A 19,986-nucleotide genomic window follows, 5' to 3' on the forward strand; every position below is an offset into this window, starting at 1 on the left:
TCTATCAAGATATTCATGGTTATTATATAGTCATTTCTCTGTTTTCATTGTGCTTTGTTAGTTAGAAAAAATCCATCAAGAGGACATTTGTACCAGAGGTTAGGTGTGTAAAGCTATGCCACTGAGATAGTCTGTCTTTGCTATTTTATCTAATTCTCAATCCCTTTTGAAGATTTTTGGAGATCTCACCCAGGTTTCAACATATACATATTAATGCATTCTCAGTAATGTCAAAATTAGCCATACATTTAACATGCAGGATGTCACTGAACACCTATGCTTGTGACCTTGATAAACATGACCTTTCACACTTGACAGTTATGTGTATAACTGCAGTGAAATTCTTCTAGCAGATAACTGTTATGTTTATGTATTAAATTCTGTAAGGGCTATTCTCTTTTTAAAGTGTCAGTGTAATTAAAAAATGTCTCATGATTAATGCTGCGTTTAAGCAAATCAAGTCACATGCTTTAAAATGAGAAAATTGGGTATAAAATTCCAATAATCATGTTTCATTTGAAGGCAAGTGAATGAGAATTCATCGTTTATTCACCGTATGAAATTGCTATCATTTTATGGTAACAATTAGGAGGACTAGTTGTTACCAGTAGCTTAATCGGATTTGTACTTGTAGTAGTTATACATTTGGTCATATACCAAATACATCTATATTATGCTTAAAGGTATGGAAATCGATCCCAGGGCTAGGAGTGGCACATGTAAAACAGTGTGTATCTTTGCGTCAGAGGCGGAATAAATCTATTTATCCAGGAAATCTTAATCCCGACTGCTATGTTTGTACGCACATAGAGCCAGTCGACGTTAGGGACACAAAAAAACAACACGAGGAACAAACAGGCAGTGGTTTTGAACAAAATCAATGTACCCGGTACTTCACCGATGTCTGTAACTCAGTACATGAAAATATTGGTAGCTTGACGCACTTTGAACATAGCTCGTAACAAGGGACAGTGGAAAGCCCACAGAACTACGTGTACAACTATAACAGCCACTCATGTAGTTGGCGCTCAGTGAAGATTTTTCGATCAACAACTTTGACGGATGATGGACTGACCTTTTCTACCGCAATTGTTATCTCTCTCGATTCAGCACAAAATTTTTGTATGGACTGTTGATGCGGTGTTTACAGTTGTTACGTGGTGGTAAATCCTAGTCGTATTTACGACTGCTGCGTAAACAGTCACTGAATAAATTTTGCACGCATTTACGAGCACTGGATATTACTACCGTTTTTAATCGAAAACCGTCGCGTATGACGGTTGTGACAAAAACAACACAAAGAATCTGGCGTACATTGTTACTGCATTACTTTGACCAAAAATCACCCAAATGCCGAACGGTGATCATACAGAACCCTGCTGCAGGCTTCTGGACTAAACGACCCCAAACCGACCGGGTCCCAGTCAACTGTGCCGGGCTCGACGTCTACTCTATCAGCGTCAACTCAAACTTTCACTCCAGAAAACTTTACCCCACAAACTGTGAATATACTAAAATACCTTGAAAAAATTTCAAACTGTGTATTGTATTGAAAAAATCTTACGGGGCCACGGAGCAAATTAAAAAACCAACAAACCCAACAGAAACAGTGGAATGATCATTAGTGTGCAAGGTCGCTTTATTATATGTCAGGGTGAAAAAATCTAGCTTTGAAATTTCTGGACGGTACAAACGGCGGGGCAGAATTAGACAAGATTACGACCAATGTGTTACCGCCGATGGTACATAACGTACTGTTGATAGCAGGTAGTTCGGTGTCCAGTGAGAACACGATTCCGAATATATCACGGCTGTTGATTTGAGCTGCCTCCGATCGAAAATTTTTAACACAAAGACATGATATCAATAATTTTGCGAGATTATAAGTACCCGCTGTCTTCTCGCCAAATAGCTGCGATCAAGATTATTATGATAGAAGCAATTGACCGCCGAACACCTGCTTGCTGTTCTTACACACAACGTGTAAAATGGGTTATTCCTGCTGAGAAATACGACAGCAAATATTGCAATGTGAATTTCTTACTATCTTCCTCGCAATGGTTTTGCATCTGTGTTTATTTTATCACGGTCACTGGACCATTTCTGACGATTTTTACTAACAAAGAATCAGTTCACACTCATCGTGGGAACACATTGCAAAGACGTTCACAAAATTTTCATCACATTCATCACATTACCGTAATCCCTGTTTCAAAGACGTAGGAAATGTATAACGATTTGTTTATCTTGAAAAATCCCGAACTGAAGCCTCTAAATACAAAATGATTTTTCTTCTGAACAACTTCCCGACAACTTTACAATCACACTCTGGTCATCACATGGCGGTTGTAACCGTAGATTTGCTGCTGCCAATGGAGAATCAAAAGACGTCAAATCAACAGTCAAAACGTACGGAAAAAATATCAATATCCAAGCAATGTAAAACAGAGTAATTTTGATAAGGTCAATTTATTGTATATTTTAAAAAATCTCCAGACCACTCGGAACAGCGTAAGATTATGATCTCACTCATTCGAATACTACACTCGCACGATAGGGTAAAAATATGGGAACTCAGATCGTTATATACTGTTCCGTCAAACGAGTCCGCTTATCTAAAGACGGCAAAAATGGTAAAAAGGACGGTTAAAATGACCATAATTATTATTGCTTGTCTCTGTAAATTTTGCCGACTATTCGTTAGTAGTTGTCGAATTTCTTGAGTTTGTCCGAAAACTATTTCAGTGAATGACGTAAGTTTCAAAACACCCGAGTGCGAACGCAATATCGATATTGGGATAGCAAAATCAGTCACAGACAATCGAGGAAGAACATAAGAGTCTATTAATCTGCGATTTAATTCATCCTAGGTTACCATGAAAGTAAAAAAGGTAATGTTGTGCCCTGGTTGGGAAAGAAAAGTTGATTAAGTTTTCAAAAAAACGTCAGCTAATACTCGAACAATTTAGTAAAAAACTAGCTCAGAAAAACGTATAGAGAAGAACGACATCACCGATCACGGCGATCTTCAGACCTTTTATCATGTTTCAGTCTGAACGGTCAACATTTGATGCTATAATCTATGTCAAGTGTCTCTTTTAGGTCAAATCCGACAGAGATAAATCAATCACGATTTAGTTTCATCGCCCCGACCCGACAGGAAATAATGAAGCTCATGGGCACCTGTATACATGTAATCGTGGCATGAACGTATCCAATGCCCGTCCACTGCATGAGCTATTGACCGTGCATCGCGAGCAAACAACGGTTTTGGACGTCAGGAGAGCATTTTTTTTCGGTCTGTGAGCGGTTGAGTGGTTTGGGTAGGCTGCATACATGTAGATCGGAATCGAGTTGATTTCGGCCGAAAACAGTTAGAAAGTAGTTTTTCGTGCTCCGTCCAAATTGGATCCGCATGTTGCCGGTTTTGTCCATGGTAATCAGCAGAGCTGTGGTGGGAGGCCGTATAACGCCGGGAATACACGTCATCGTACGCAGGGCTAGGCCACAACATACTTCCAAAAGCGATCTATCGTAAAATATCGTACTGCAGGTCAACACACACATCACCCATTCATAGGCCCAGAGGTACACATATCAACGAACAAAAAGGGAGAGGCAATCTGCTTGAAACCATGAAGTAGTCCGTTTGTGTCTGAATTCATTGAGGCGCGTGTTCATGTAACCGTTGGTCAAGTTTTTTCGTTCAGTAGTAAGAATCGTTTATTCATTGTTGACATCGTAATCGATCCGATGTACACAACAAATGTTTGATCGTTTGCACCTTTGCGCGTCCCCTCGTGATTGGCAGCTGTTTGAATGCTTTCATCTATTGTTTGTTGGACGCTTCGAACACAGCATCGAAGCAGTTTTGGCATAAAAAATCAACTTAAAATGGAAAAAATGAGAGAATTTCGCCAACAGGGTGATGCCACAAGTACTCACAAAACGTAATATGTTGGAACAGTGCTTTAATTTACACCATGGTTGTTGAAAGATCCAGATTTTCGGGAGCATTCGTTGACGTTGTTACCATGTGCCACTCATGTTGGATTATGAATCCCCAGGGAGATAGGGGGTATTTATAGGCTCCCCCTGCCTTTAAACCAAACCAACAAAGAGTACATGACAAGGTATTTTGTTGCAGATCAACCCTGTTAAGAGATCTCAACAATTAAAGTTATTGAACAGTTGTTGTATGCCTTTCTTCCATGAAAAAAATGCAATGTTTTATATGCAAAGTTTCGTTGATACTTTCTTCAAAGACTACCTGAACTACCTTAAATTTCAAATACAGCAGTTTGGATAAAGGGTATTGTCGTTCTGTAAGAAGGAAACTTCACATTTGATATCTGTTTGAAGAGAAATTTGAAAATGTACTTCACCTTAAAATTTATTGCATGACATGTGCACTGTGTAGACTGTATACTGTATGCATGTCTCAAAAAAGGACTTGAGTAATCCCAAATCAATGTTATGGTGTTATTATGCATTGTAGGCAAGGCTTGATGAAAATATTGATTGTTCATTGTATTTTGGCTGTTTCCTGCTGTTGACTTTGTTTTTCTGGACGTTTCAATTGCCAATATTTTCTCCTACTGACAGCAGAAGTATTATGATTGACATTTATTTGATTGTATATTCAAATGTCTTTCTTACCTGGATGTCTTACTATTTCAACTATGTGCCCTACATGGTAATGTCAGAGCCATGCCATGACATCACCGTCCAATTTCATATATTTATAAAAATCTATTAACCCCTACTCCAGTTTTACCTGTAATATCAGAGAAATTCAATCTGTTCTATCAGGTGGAACTACTGTTATAGATGAGGAGTAGATGCTAAAGACTGATACCAAGCAGTATGAGCGTGAGTCATCAGTAAGGGACAGCATTGTTCAAATAAATGCATTGAAATGACCTTGTTGACAAGGAGAAAAAGAGCGTGGTGTCCCTCTCTGGCCGGAACAGGATGTTATCCCTTCAATGCCTTTACTCATTTACTACCACCAGCACCAGTCAGACAATCTCTCCAATTCACTCAGTCGGTATATTATGAATAATTTACTGAGGTGATTGAGACTTAGTCGGTATAATTAGAATTAAACTGTGGCTTAAGTGTCAATAGATGATTGGTTTGCACCAACCATTGAGTTGAGACCAAGAGTCCATGAAGGTTCAAGGTAATTCTTCTCTGTACTTGACTGTTTAGGTTGTCATACACTTTCTACAAAGATAAAATAGTAACTTTGGATTGTTGTTTATCCTTGCAGTATTTCTGTTTCAGTAACCCTGCCTGTTACATTGGCCCAGTCAGTGGGATAAAGAGAACAAATTTAATTCCTTCTTGTGTACAAATCAATAATGTTGACCTTTAGTAACTCTACGTTTGTGTTGAAAGACAGTACAGTCATTGTCCTGCAGGCATATTACCACTTATACCTTATTGCACTCTGTTTATATGGATGTGATATAGCATAATGGGAAATGGATTACAAAATTTAGAAGATGCTGAGTGTCAGTGTAATATATATTATACATCTCACAGAAAGGCGACTGCCTTGGAGAAAATAGAGCTATTGTTGTTTTTGTGTAAGCAAAATTTGTTAACTTTGAAGTAATAACTAATTTATTGGTACATGTGCGTCAGTGTAAGATTTACTGCTTTGCCAGGTCATTAGGTCTTGGTTGGACAATATTTCATTATGTATCGGTAAAAGGTGTTGACGTGAGAATTTATTGCATGTATTTATTGTACATCAACTACCGCAATCCTTGCAACCCTGGTTACTCATTTTAGATCACCCTGTAGACCTTGCTGGTAGTTCATTTCACATTCTGCTCGTACCTTTTGAATCCATCACATCACAACTGAACGAGGAATAGATTGTTTCTCTCTGGTGTCAGCCTTTGGGAACTGGGGAGTGTGATATTAGCCACTAGCCGTAAATGCAGAGATCTTGCAGTCGTTCAAGTCTGGAGGCAGTAACAAATAGTTAGTTGGTGACTAGTGATTAGTATTTTCATTGAAATCAGTATATCAAAGGATATTGTATATTGTATGACTGTTGTAATGGGTTATAGAATAGAAACCAGGTAGTATTCATATATGAGTCTCATACTGGCAAACTCTACTTGCATGTAAATGTATGTATACTTTACTGTTGTAAATTACAACTAATTCTGGCAAATTTAATTTCTAACTCAGGAATGTTCATGATAAGTTTATTTAGTCTTCAAGTAACTTGTATAACAAGTAATTTTCATTCAGAGAAGACCAATCGCAAACCTTTTACGTGAAAAAAGTGGATGAAAATTATTTGAAACGACTGAACGTGTTTGAAGAAAATTTTGAAGGTCAAGCAAAATATTATGGAAACTTCAAGAAAGTACCTTTGTTTATTATGTATACCCACAAGGATAAGACATTAATTGTGGAACTTTCCTACTTCTTGCAGATGAATCTTGCAAACTGAATCAAGTGTAACTGAAGATAGCCAACTTGACTTGCTAGAATAGTGAAAGACAAGAGGAGTTGTTAGCACTGGTGAACACAAGGTCTGGTAATGTCTGGAAGAGGCAATGTCCAACGGCCTAACGGCACACAGGGGAAAATATGCCAATTTAAATTGGTTCTACTAGGAGAATCAGCCGTTGGAAAGTCAAGTTTAGTACTTCGATTTGTGAAAGGACAATTCCATGAATACCAGGAAAGTACGATCGGAGGTGAGTGTTGGAGATCAAATTATTTAATTGATTGTAAGTTTTTATATGATACATGTAATAGTGAGCCTCATGATACTCCAGCTACTTTCACTTCACAGTCGGAAGTGTCACACAGAATTTCATTGACAAGGTATTGACTGTAGTTCTAACCCGCATGGATTATTTAAAATTGACCACAAATTGGGTTGTAAGTTGTCTTTTTGGTACAACTGAAAGGCATAACTTTGTCTTCTTTTCTCAACTTTTATGAATGGGTTACAGATTCCCAAACTGGTCATGTTAGCTCCCTGCCTCAACCCAGGCCATAGGAAGATGTAATTCAGCTGTGCCATTGTAAATTTGCTGCACAAAAACTTTTTCAATTGTGCAAAATGAAAGTGTAAAAGGGGAACATTGAAAATATGAGAGAAATTATGAAATTTGTACATCATGAACTAGTCTTTTTTTGGCAGAAATAACAGCATCGGCACCAGATATTTCAATTCTACTAGTCATCCAAATTAAAGATGATTATCACCGTTACACCACGTCCTTCTGAACTTGTTAGAACATGAAATTACCATGTTCTGTGTTAGTATGGGTAGATGTGAAGAGCGTACTAGAGAACAGCTTGAATTAGCTAAATATAAATATGCTTCAAATCTATATAGATCAGAAAATGTATCGTGTAAAATGGAGATCTTGAATTTCATAGGTATATTCATGGATGCTTGCCAGAAAAAAAACAATGATTCTTACTTCATACCCTCATCGATCCATCCTGTACTCCTGGTCCCCTGAACTATTCACCCAGACAGAAAGTACAAAGTACTTGATTTGCATGTGTACTTTGTAAATTGTGAATGAGCGTGTTTAGTCGTTGAAGCATCCTTGTACCTCTTGGTCACAAAATGATTTAATTGTATACAAGTTGGCTAACTATCTGTAAATTTACATCATTTTTTTGTCTGCAGCGGCATTTTTAACACAGACAGTATGTCTGGATGACACGACAGTAAAATTTGAAATTTGGGATACAGCGGGCCAAGAACGGTATCACAGCCTAGCACCCATGTATTACAGGGGAGCACAAGCTGCTATTGTTGTTTATGATGTTACAAATCAGGTGAGGAAAATAACACTTAACATTTATATCATCATTTATGGAAATGTTGTAATTGTGGAATTGATACCTAGGATATTGTTGATACTAAAGATAAATTGAAATTACAGTATTAAATCAGTAATTCTGACTCGCACAAATGAAAATTCTGTATGAATTATTGTGCTTATTTGTGCTCACTTGTGTACTCTCTTTGTGTTGTACCCGTTGATATAATAATTCTCAGTGCGAAAGTGTCACATAATATGACACATGACGTTTTTGAGATTGGGATTTCCCATGGACCTTTCGAGATGTTCCCATATGGATGTTATCAGAGATTTGGTATAATGAAGTAAATTGAGTGATGAATGAATTAACTGGCTCTTCTAAACTTCCCTTCTCTTTATATAATTTATACAAACCCCCTGTACCCCATTGCGTAGTTTATCTTTGCATGCAAGGTTAGGTTTCGTACCAATACATAGAAGATATGATTAGGTGTACACAGACACCCTATGAAGTGAAAGATATAAAATGCTTGCTGAGTGAAATTTTGTTTCCAAACAGTCAAGAGGGCATTTCACTGTGAAAGAAAATACAGAAGGCTGTGAGAGGGATTGCAGTCAATTGTATAAAAATGCTGTTAGTCTAAGGACTGTGAATTCAAAGCACATCAGAATTAACTCATACAGGAAACCTCAAAATGTTTGGCCAGACATTAAAAAGAACACATGTTCACACTAGATACAATCACTTTAATGTCATTATGTATTCCAGTCATGGCGTTACCGTCTGAAGTACTCCTGTGATCACCTTTTCCCATGTACTAGGAATTTCCCAGCATGTTAGGCGTCATGGCAAAGAAGGCACTTAAGTTGCCATGAACTACCTACTGTATTTCTGAATGTGGACTTGAACAAGACGGGGGCATATTACCTGATTGTTTCTGTAAATTGAAATGTTGAGACTGGCAGTGAAGGAATCACATGAAATATCATCTTATATCTTATTTTGATCATAATAGTCTCGTAATATTTATGTTCGGTTTTAAAAATTTGATCAAAATATTCAAAAATTAATGTAAAATACAGTGGAATCATCTTTATGGATGTCTCATTCGAGATAAAATTTGAATGTTTGAAATTGTTTTGTAATGCTTCAGTTTACAAATCAGTGACAAATGATAATGTGTGAGCTTTTCTGATGACATCTTGTCAGTGTTGATGTGAAATGTCACATGAAACTATGTCCAAATGCATCCCAGATAGAAGTTCATCAACTACAAATAGGTTATGCCCATTAGCAGTAAACATGGTCTGTATTGATATAGATCTCCCATCATCACATATTACTTCATGGCCAGTGGAATATAGAAGTCACTGATTCCAGTGATACAATGAAGCAAAAAAAGCGTCAGCTTTTGAATAGAGCAATACAGCATTAACGTCAGTCTTTACATCATTCTTTCTTCCTGAATGTCACAATTGTTTGTGGTGTATGCACTGCTTTGGCACTTTACACAGTGACCCACAGCAGTCTGTATTGTAACACTGAAAGTAAAATAAACAACTACTAGTCTTGTGTATTTGTGTACAAGTATTCATGTAAAGTTTTAATATATATATAAACTAAGTTCGTTCAGTAGATTCTTTTGTTTGGCTTTGCAAAGTGTCCAATTATTTTTCACTGGACAAACAATGAAATTATTGGTTCAGGAAGTAGGGTTTTACATGTAAGGTTGCAAACAAAAACAGATTGAATGGGCATTGCCATTATGGTTCTCAGAAATGTTATAATGAAAGCACATAAATTGGTTTGATGTTTGTGACCCCGCTGTGTTTTTGACACTATTCATCTTTTCTGGACAGGACACATTTGCACGTGCGAAGACATGGGTGAAGGAGTTACAAAGGCAGGCCAGCCCAAATATAGTTATAGCATTGGCTGGAAATAAATCAGATCTTGCGAATAAAAGGATGGTGGAATATGAGGTAGGTATTTACTATTCACAGAGCTTCGGGCTCAGATCCGTACGTAAACAAATATGAAATAATATTTTTTAGAAATTGATGTGATTGGTAACAAACAGCACCAGATTCAACATGTTAGGCAGGCTGTTGTGTCTTGTAATTGGTACACCTTTGTATTTTTTATCTCTACATTTCCCGCTTGATGCAGGAAATGACTAAACTGTCATCGGTAACTACAATCATCAAAATTCTTTGAAGAGTATAATTGGTAACTGTGTGGTCACTAAGAGGCCCAGCCTCACTGTATAAATTAAATCAGGCGTGGGTTCATGATAAAGGTCGCTGGTGTATCTGTAAACCTAGTTACTGTAGTCACATGTATCCTGGCATCTTGAAACCCACTGGATTAGTTATTCTGCAGAATAGCCTGTGGGCAGATTGAAAAATGCAGCCTTAGAAAACCATTGATAATCTGTTGCTTGCAGATGTAAGCCCCCGTGAAAGTTCATTTTGCTTTCATTTATGGCTTGCTATTGAGTACAACTTTCCTCAGTGTAATAACACTAAAGATCATGTAGAAGAGAATGCTGAAAAGTCTTTGAAATGTTGGTCTCAGGCTTCTTGCTCAGTTGCAAACAAAATCTTCCAAAAATAGTTGAGATGTACATGCAATTGTGACAATTAAGTCACATTTAATCCAGAAGTGCAACAAAAATAGAGACATAACATATTTTCAAAGTTTTGCTTTCAGTATGTGTGATTGGTAATAATGTTTAAAAATGATGTCACTTTTCATAATGTTGAGTTTTGAGGTTTGAAACCAGTAGTAAAATGAAATACAGTAGTATATAGGGCAGTGAAATCAGCAGAACACCATTGTTCATTTTGTTTACTTGATGTATATTTGTAAATATTTGAAAATGACGGATAAAAATGTGTTATATAGGGTAATCCGATAGGAAGAGACAGATTCAGTGGTCAGGTCTCACATTGTTGCATCTAGTAATCTGTATCACCATGTTTATGTACATTATGCAAACCGCCATACTTTTGGCAGAATCTCTTCATATCATCTGTTTGTCAGTATTGTAAACCAGGTCATACAACACATTTACAGTACAGTAGTTTGTGTAATTGGAGACAAAGTATCAAAATACCTAACAGGGGTGTGTCCCTGCAATCCTACAGATATCATACATGCTTTTGAAGATTAGGGACCTCTTGATTACTTAAATTGAAATATTGGTGGGGGCTTTTGGGGAGGAGGAGGGAAATTTAGGGGGGTTTACACGTGTGAGTTAAGTCCGGAGTTGACACCGGAATAAATTTAAACCTGTGTCAGTTGGACGTGTAAACAGACAACACCGAACTAACAAAGAACTAAATTAATTCGGTGTCGGAGGGCTGGTCCAGGTTCGGTGCTCCGAACTAAACAATGGCCTATTTACACGTGTGACCAGAACACCGAACTAAACGCCGAACTATATCCTGTCTTCGGTTCGGCCATTACCACAATGGACGGTGTTCAAGTAAGAAGCTCTCGCGATCGCGGCAACAATTTGTCACAGGAAGAGATCAGGCTACTAATTTCAATCTGGAGAGACGAAAACGTCATCCGTATGATGGACGGCACGTCGAGGGATCGGCAAGTGTATGAAGTCGTCGCTGCCAAGGCCAGGGAGAAGGGACTCGAGAGGACAGCGGAACAATGCCACAAAAAAATCAAACGGTTGCGAGCTTAGTTCAAGTCCGTGTCCGACAACAACCGTCGTGGTGGCAATGCTAGAAAAACGATGCCATTTTTACGATGAGTTGTAGGTAGTAAAGGGAAAACAACTCCACACATCGTTCACATTTGGGTTGTTTGCGTTTTGTGTATGATATTGTGTATAATATAAGTGTATATCATGTTTGGCTGTTTTATGTAAAATGTTGCTTAGCCATGGCGAGACGTACCCGTAATCTACGTGTCTTGTGTTAATCCGCAATGGAGCGGAGAGACTACTGTGACACTACGATCCTTTGGCACTACGTTTCGAAAACAGAGTTTTCTTCATCAGTTGCTTAAAATTTGTGATTGTTAAGACGTGTTGAATGGTTGATTGTATTTATTTGGTAATATGTTGTTCCATTTACGTTTGGTAGGGAAGGTAGAATGTCTACTGTTTGATCTTGTTGTGTTGGTGTGGGTTCGTGTGAACCTGAGTTTGAGCTATTAAGCTTATAGTTTTTGTGAAGTCTGGCGCTTATAAGTGTGTCGCCTATATTTCTGTTCCTTCTATATGCGATTATTAGTTGGTTTTGGAACAGTTTTTTTTTATTTTTTCGTCTTTTTCAAGTTCACTCCACTTTTATGTCAGGGCTTGCTTGATTTTTGTTGTGTCGATGTACGGGCTATACGTTGTTATGAAGACTACTGTATTGTTGGTGGCGTCATTTCTTTCTTTCTGTTGTTCAAGCAGTCTTTTCCTACTTTTATGGTCTGTCTCTCTGATAATGCGTTCTATTTCATTTTTATTATATTGTCGGTCTTGTAATTTTTCACTAATTTTTTTCACTAAATTGTGTGACTTTCTGTGTAAAATTCGTTTCGTTGTTACGTGTTCTGATGTATCGTAATGTTTCATCTTTGATCAGACCTTTGAATGTTGCTGCCGGATGGCATGAGTTTCTTTGTAAGAACTGGAAAGTATCTGTTGGTTTTGTGTGTGTCTTGATGTCGAGAATATTCTCTTTGTTGCATCGACGACCTTTGTAGATAGTCAGGGCTAAATATGTGATTTCTTCAGAGGAGCTTTCAAACGAAAATTTGAAAGTAGGATGCGTTTTGTTGATGTTTGATATGAATTCATTGAGTTCGTGTTGTGTTCCGATGAAAATCAGAAAAAAACATCGTCCCTGAACCTCAGCCAGGTCGGTATTTGTTGTTTGCATTTCAGTATTATTCTCATTTCGAACAACCCCATCGAGATTATTTCCGTATAAGAGCATCCCCATATTTGCCGGTAGAATTCATCGTTGGATTCAAATGTGTTGTTTATTTAGATTATTTCTAGCAGAGCTATCATGTATTTCGTTGGTGGTTACTTGATTATGTAATTGTTTGATGATTTTTCCTGATTTAATGCTCTGCCGACTGATTCAATTGCCTCATTCTGCGGTGTATTCGTGAACATGGAAATATACATCCAGTGTTACTAGTCAAGTGTAGCATTGGCCGGAACTTTGACTGTCTCAATTTTCCGTATAAGAGTCTGATCTTAACATGAAATAGACACCGACATCAGACGGGGCGAGGCCAACAATATTCTTTCCTAGTAAATTTCTTCGCCAAAGGCGTCTCGATTGGTTGACAGAACACAAAAAGAGCGTAGACAGCAGCTGCACGATGTGTTTGTCCGCCATTGCAAGCAAGCGATTGTTCTCTAGCCCAGATATCGCTGAGGGCGCTTGACCCGAACTAAATTCATACCTTGTGTATGACGTGTAAACGTGAGATCGCTTAGATCGCTGATAAGGAATATTTACAGAATGACTAATCAGATTCCCTCTGGTTTAAAAAAATACACGTGTAAACCCACCTTTAGAGTCATGTAATCTGGTAAGATTGCCTGAAACAGTAGGAGTAATGAGGGGAATGTGTCTGCATTTATCCCACCCTAAATTGGGGTGAGCAAATCCTATATTAGCATAAGCTTGTGGGGTTTGTGGCAATAATTAAGGCTGGTGGTTTTCTGCTTCTCTTCACCCATGAGACTGTGCAATTATTCAGCAGCTGACTAAAATGTTGACCAAGAGACTAGTGGAAACTGAGACTAGGTTTGTGATAACATTTAGCTGCTAGCCTATGGGCAAGTAGATCTGAAGATGATTTACTGACCCCTGAAAATTAAGTGGTGAATGGTGGCCATTATCTCCTCTCACAGAGGTCTTTAGTGTATCACAATTAACCCTTATCTTGCCATGTTATTTGTCCACCATCAGTTCACTTTAGGTAAAACTCTAAACATATGATGCATTATAACAAAAAGTGAACATTTGAAGGCCCTTGAAAACACAGATACTGTAAACATGATTTTTACGGACTAAAGCAGCTATAACATACTACGCCCAGTGGGTGAAAACACATATAGTTTGGCTCAGTACTGCTTTGTAATGACTTTGCAGATGAGGAACTGATACTGTCTATCAGAAAAGGGGTTAAGCAAGTACATTTAATACTACATATACCAGAGTAAAACTTGTAGTTACTTAAAAAGTTTGAGACTGGCCAAGTTTTTAGTCCCCACGGACACCGTCCGGGGTGACTTATAGGTTTGGTCATGTCTGTGCATCCGTCCGTCCGTTCACGCAGATATCTCAGAGATGCCTATAGTTAGCATTGGTGAACCTCAGTCACATCATCAGTGTTTCTTCTGTGTATGAACTTCCCAAAAAAGATCAGGGACATTTTTGCAGATTGGTCTAGGGTGTCGTTTCTTCACAACATGCTTAAAATGTAGTTCCCACCTAGATTGCAGCTCTGAAAACCAGAGCAATGGGCCCTGGCCCAGCTACAATTTGGCCCTAAGTAACCATGGAGTTATTTTCCCATCCTGAGTTTTCAAGATTTGGGATCAATGAAGAAGCATGTTTGGAAAAGTTGTGTGGATTTAAAAAAAATGTTTTGTCTGATATAATCATGGTACATGTTGTTCTCCTGTCTTTTATAGGAAGCACAAGCGTATGCTGAAGATAACAGTTTATTGTTTATGGAAACATCAGCGAAAACAGCAATGAATGTAAATGATATCTTTTTGGCGATAGGTGAGTTGATATTCTGATGTAATATGATGGTATGTCTATTGACATGTTCATCAATCATTCAGTTCATATAGATGAAATACGTGCCAATGACAAGAGTGTTAAAAAAGATACATATTTGCTGCATTTATGTGTATATGGATATTATTATGTCAATAAAATCTCCAGATATCGATCTCTTCCATGAACTTTAGCCTGCTACACATTCTCATGCAGTGTTTTAAGGATATATATGATTTTGCTCCAGGTACATTCATTTGTCAAACAAGAATTTCTGCTCTGTTAATCTTAAAATACAGTATGTTACCCATAAACCTTCTTGATTTGTAAAATTGGATATTTCAATTCTGGTAATGTCTTCTGGTAATGTAATGTGGCCATTTTTAGCCTGAAAGTTATCATCAGATGACGCTCAACAAAAATGTGTCATCAAACTCTGATGTTTAAAATTTACGGGTAAATAACAAAAGTGTCTTATTTATTCATAATGTGCTGTGAAGCACCCAAGTGATACTTTCTCAAACTCCTCTTCAAATTTCTGTTCACAGGAAAGATTTACTTGACCTCGTTCAGTGTTCACACAGTACAGACAAATCATTTTCAATCCTGAGATACCACATGTCTTGACAGTCTTGAACTAAACTGTTCTCTCTCGGCCATTCACTCCACAGCCAAGAAGCTCCCCAAAAATGAGCCTGGAGCCAGGGAACCAGGAGCACACAGAATAACAGATAGTAGACAAGAGGGTAACCAATCACATTCTGGAGGATGTTGCAAGTCCTGAGCTGATACATTTTACACAAAAATACTAGCTACGATGTAACAATTGACAGTATCCTGGAATATTCCTTATTTTCCATTTATTCCCATCGCAAGTAATGGAAAACAGAACACAAGTAGCTTGCGTAAGGTTCATGGGAAAATATTATAATTACTGAGGTTGCTGATAGTCAATATAACTGAGAGATGAATTGAGAATAAAAAGAAATCCTGGCTATTGGCACTCCACTTGTATATAGTAGTTAGAATTCAAGGGTAGTATACGTAAACACAGTGACCAGTAGAAATCCCATTGCCAAATAAATGCTTTTGTTTCAGTTACACAAATTTAATTTAATTCTTTCAAGATTTACTTTCCCCAAGTACACATAGTGCACCTTATCTCAAATCTTTGGTTGGGACTTTGTAACCGATGACTATCCAGTGCTTAAATATCTGCTAAAGTCCATTTACGTAAACTGCAACTTAAATATTTTACAGTAGCTTCGGACTAGGGAGACATTTTACGACTATGATGAGCTGTGTGACAAAGTTCCTGAAGATAGAAAAAGGGAGTTGTTTCTGAGGAAAGAATTCTGTTAAGCGGTGACAGTATATAGTGTGGCACTCCTCAGCAGAATTTCTTTGACTTGTATATTTGAATATGTATTGGATGGTCTTAAATTCCTATAGCCTAGGGAGTCTTCTAACTAGAAGTTAAGCTGTTGTGTATCCAAAAGAGTTCAATGTACAAAGCCCTCTAGCTCACTCACTTTTCACTATAAAAACTAATATGAAAATGTAAACTTGGAAATTATGAGAATATGGACAGTATTGTACAGAATAATATAGTCTTTTTTTTTGTTTCTTATAAAGGCACCAAATATATATTTGGTGTTATATTCTAACGTTGTGTTCTCATTGAAAAGCCTTAGTGACAGACATGGTGAATTTTGAAGGGGGTCTTTCTCCTTGTTTTCGTTCAGTTAGCCATCACAAAAATTGCCAGATCAGTGGTCTGTGAACACAATAGAAAGAAACTAATTGTTTTTAAGAGAATGTATTTCTTTGATTAAAAATTAATCATGAAATTTAACATTACTCAGTCATGCACGGTATTTTCATCAAATAAACATTGTGTGGCCTTTTGCCCCCGAAATTTCCTTCCCAGAGTAATTCCAGTTTACATTAAACAGAGATCATCAGTTCTTTCAGAGAGTGTGTGTTAACCCCAACTTGTATACTTTCAGTTTAGTGTACTTTTATGTAGAAAATATGGGCTATACCAAAATAAAAGGGGGGGGGTGAGAGGATCTTTCTGAGCATCGGACCTTTAGTAATGAACAAGAATGCAGTGAGTGAACTCTCAAGTGATATGTGAATTAATAAAGAAAAAGAATCTATATTTGTTGTTTTATGACCCATGTTTTTGTAGACACATCAAACTTGTAAGCTATATGCAATATTCTTGTATGTCAAAATCACAAAGGTACTGCCCCAAACTACTGACATCCTGTCCTTTCTGATATCACGTGCTTCGCTTTTTTAAAGCTTATGCAAACTCATTTTTTTCAATACATGTAAATTTAAAACGAGGTTAGGTTTGTGGAAAATGCGTTAGAGGCGTGAAATTTGTAACTTGCATTGGGTGTGTCAGTTACTTAGCGCAGCAATGTGTGATGTACATGTATTTGCAATGTTGAAAATACAGACAGAAAGTGGATGTAGATACAGGAGTGAATCTGGTGAGAAATTTTACCCCAGGACCAAGAAGTTGAAGCTGTTAAGTCATGAATCTTTGAGTCTAGGTGAGACAGACGCAGTGTAAGGCCAGATATGGAATTTAAAATATGAATCCATGGCTACCAAAGAATTTCCCCTCAAAAGTAGCAGTATCCACCATGCGTTTTTTGTGCAAAGATTTTTAGCACATCAACAACGATCAAGCAAAACAAATCTGTTAAGAGACAAGTTTTAACAAAGCTGGAAAGCCAGGCTTCACAACACAAAGAAACAAACATGACTACCATGAGCAGGTGACCAATCTCCATGGCCAGAGATACAAGCTTATTTTAGTGCTATGAAGTGCAGTAGTTTGGGGACAGTTTTCTGACCCATTTTGTACCAGTCCCTCAGTTGGCCTTTCTTTGCAATGGTGTCTGTTGCATGTGATGTTTTTATAATAACTGCTCCTGACTGTATACAACAGACAAAATAAAGCCTCTGGTAAAGAATATGTGTGCGTGTTTCTTATGTGCCATTCTTGTAAAACCAGTATTTTGCTGTACCTGAAACTAGAGTAGTAAGGATAGACTAAGCAATCATGGTGCAGGCTTTACTCATCAGAATGTATTACCAACAGCATGCATGTCATTTTGAGCAGCACATCTGGCCAACTGTCAGAATTTTCTTGTATACAAATGGGAAACTCTAGCTGGTGCATGGTATGTACAAAATTCCTCAGAATATCTGCCAGAAACGAAGTAGAACTATGTCAGGCCAATGATACTTCTGGTAGACATTTTGATTGGGCAAGGTTAGCTTCCCTCTTTTCAAGCAGTTAACCTGCTCATTCCACTATTAACAGGTCCACACTTAACATGATGGGCTTGGGCCAAACTATGATAATGGAAGGGTCCCTTTGAAAGGAAGCACTATGGTTAGACAAAATCTGAAAATTTCCAGAGTAGCATGACAAGCTAATCTAGTATGACATTAACTAGTTTCAAGTTGCAGAATTATCTTTTACATCAGCATCAATGTATCCACATATCTGCCTTATGTCTGGTTTTAGTGGTCTCATTGACCAGGGGAGTAGCATGAAAAATGCTCATCAACATCAATATGCCATCTGAGAGTCCTAAAAGCTTTTCCCTTACTGACAGAATTGCCATGTGATACATAGCATTTGATGTGATGACAAAACTTACTGGTATAGTAGATGCAAGAGTCTGTACTCTTTGAAGTAGTTAATTTAACAAGATCATGCTTACTGTTGAATTGAAATCATTCTGTGATTTCTCATTCGTATCTCCTATCTTGTATGTGGCATATGGCTCAGGTGTGAATTGATCTCGATGGTAAAAAACGCATTTCCAATTTAACACTAGCGAAGAAGTACAAATAAAATAACAGGTTCAGTGTGACGTTCCTTTGAAGAAGGGAAATTAAATTTGTTACTACACTTCTGCTCGTGTTTTTTCTTCACAGCAAGTATACCCAAGCTCCACACTCGCATTTGATTTGTAGAGCGCCCCCTGTAGTTACCACTGGGAAATTTGGTGAAGCAGCTGTAAACATACCCATGCATATATTGCCGTGTACCACTTTGAGTAAAATATGATTCATGAATGCACACATTCAAATTGTATTCAACAAGAACAGATGTAGTTTCTGTAACGGTTTTGTTTGAGTCTTCTTGAATACTGTGTGCCGGGGCATACAGTATTGATATCATCCTTCATCATGCTTTGTCTCTGGAAAATGAATCATGCATTTAAAACCTAAGAAACTTCTCAACACGTTGGAAAATTGTAGAATTTTAGTGACAAAATCAGTCCATCAGAAACTTTTTAGGACTAAATAGATATCCTATGTGTTTTGGTTTTTTTTATCTTGCATTGATCTTGATAATTTCTGGAACTCTTAGGTCTTTGAACACGTACCATACAAATGTGATTTGCCAACCAAAGATGTTACAAATAAGTTGCTGTGCAATGTCACTTTAAGGTTTGCCGAATGTATTTGTATAGATGGGAAACTATAACTAGTATTTCCCATGACACATGCACATTGAGGAAACCACAAGCTATGTCGCTGTAGCTACAGGAAAACGGGAGCATAATGATGAGCTGTATAAAGTCTGTGGTACCCTAATTAGAAGTGTCCCACTTATACCTCTACCTCTACAAATATTTTGTCATGAGTATCTGATATACAAATTATATGGAAATAATTCTTTTTTGAGCATACAGGTTTAAGCACAAACTGTGTTAAGTTTGACAGACGTATAGCAATTGCATATCACCTTGGAGACCGCAGTACAATATCAGCCAGAACTCCATGAGGTACAACAGTGTAGTTCTGAATGTTTTGCTGGAACTCAATGACCACAGCAAGCTTTCCAGCTAGAACATCGTATATGCCTCAGCAGCTTCTCTGTTAATACATTGAAAATTTCAGTCTTGTACGTGCAGGCCATAGCCTAGTCTGGCAGAGACCCTGCGATTCGCGGTCTTCCCTGTTCATGCTGTTGGAACACGCGCACCCTTCAGAGACGCGACGCGAATCCCAGGGTCTGGACGTTCTTGCAAGCGATCGGTCGGATTTCTGCCTGATCCGGGTACTTTATAGACCTCCACAAATCCGTTTATCAAAAAAAAATGCAAGTACCATAGCCATATAAAATTAAAAATGAAAAATAAAAACAAAACGCGTATATAAGTTTACCAGCTACTAGAATATATTCTCTCCGCCCAGTTAGATAGGTGTTTCTTTTGACGTCACTACCCTTATGAATATTCATATACTTGCAAAAACAGACAGTCGCTGTGTCTGGCAGCGCGTGCTCACAGCTGCACAGCTGCCTTCGAATGCAGGCCCACCGTGGGCGCGCACAAAACAAGGCACAGCGACTGTGGAG

General features: G+C 37.8%; 1 protein-coding gene across 2 annotated transcripts in view; it reads left to right on the top strand.

Annotated features, from left to right (window-relative positions):
- Positions 1-17,578, top strand: part of LOC139143552 (ras-related protein Rab-5C-like) — an 18,849-nt gene extending 1,271 nt beyond the window's left edge. The window contains exons 2-6 of one of the 2 annotated variants that reach the window (XM_070713983.1): positions 6,461-6,728; positions 7,682-7,833; positions 9,681-9,803; positions 14,495-14,588; positions 15,257-17,578. In XM_070713983.1, the coding sequence (XP_070570084.1) occupies positions 6,569-6,728; positions 7,682-7,833; positions 9,681-9,803; positions 14,495-14,588; positions 15,257-15,369 (642 nt within the window). In that variant the 5' untranslated portion in view covers positions 6,461-6,568 and the 3' untranslated portion in view covers positions 15,370-17,578. The remainder of the gene's footprint in view (positions 1-6,460; positions 6,729-7,681; positions 7,834-9,680; positions 9,804-14,494; positions 14,589-15,256) is intronic. The other variant, XM_070713984.1, reaches the window with a different exon arrangement.
- The last annotated feature ends 2,408 nt before the right edge of the window (positions 17,579-19,986 follow it).

Source organism: Ptychodera flava, chromosome 11 (assembly GCF_041260155.1).
Source record: "Ptychodera flava strain L36383 chromosome 11, AS_Pfla_20210202, whole genome shotgun sequence".
NCBI lineage: Eukaryota > Metazoa > Hemichordata > Enteropneusta > Ptychoderidae > Ptychodera > Ptychodera flava.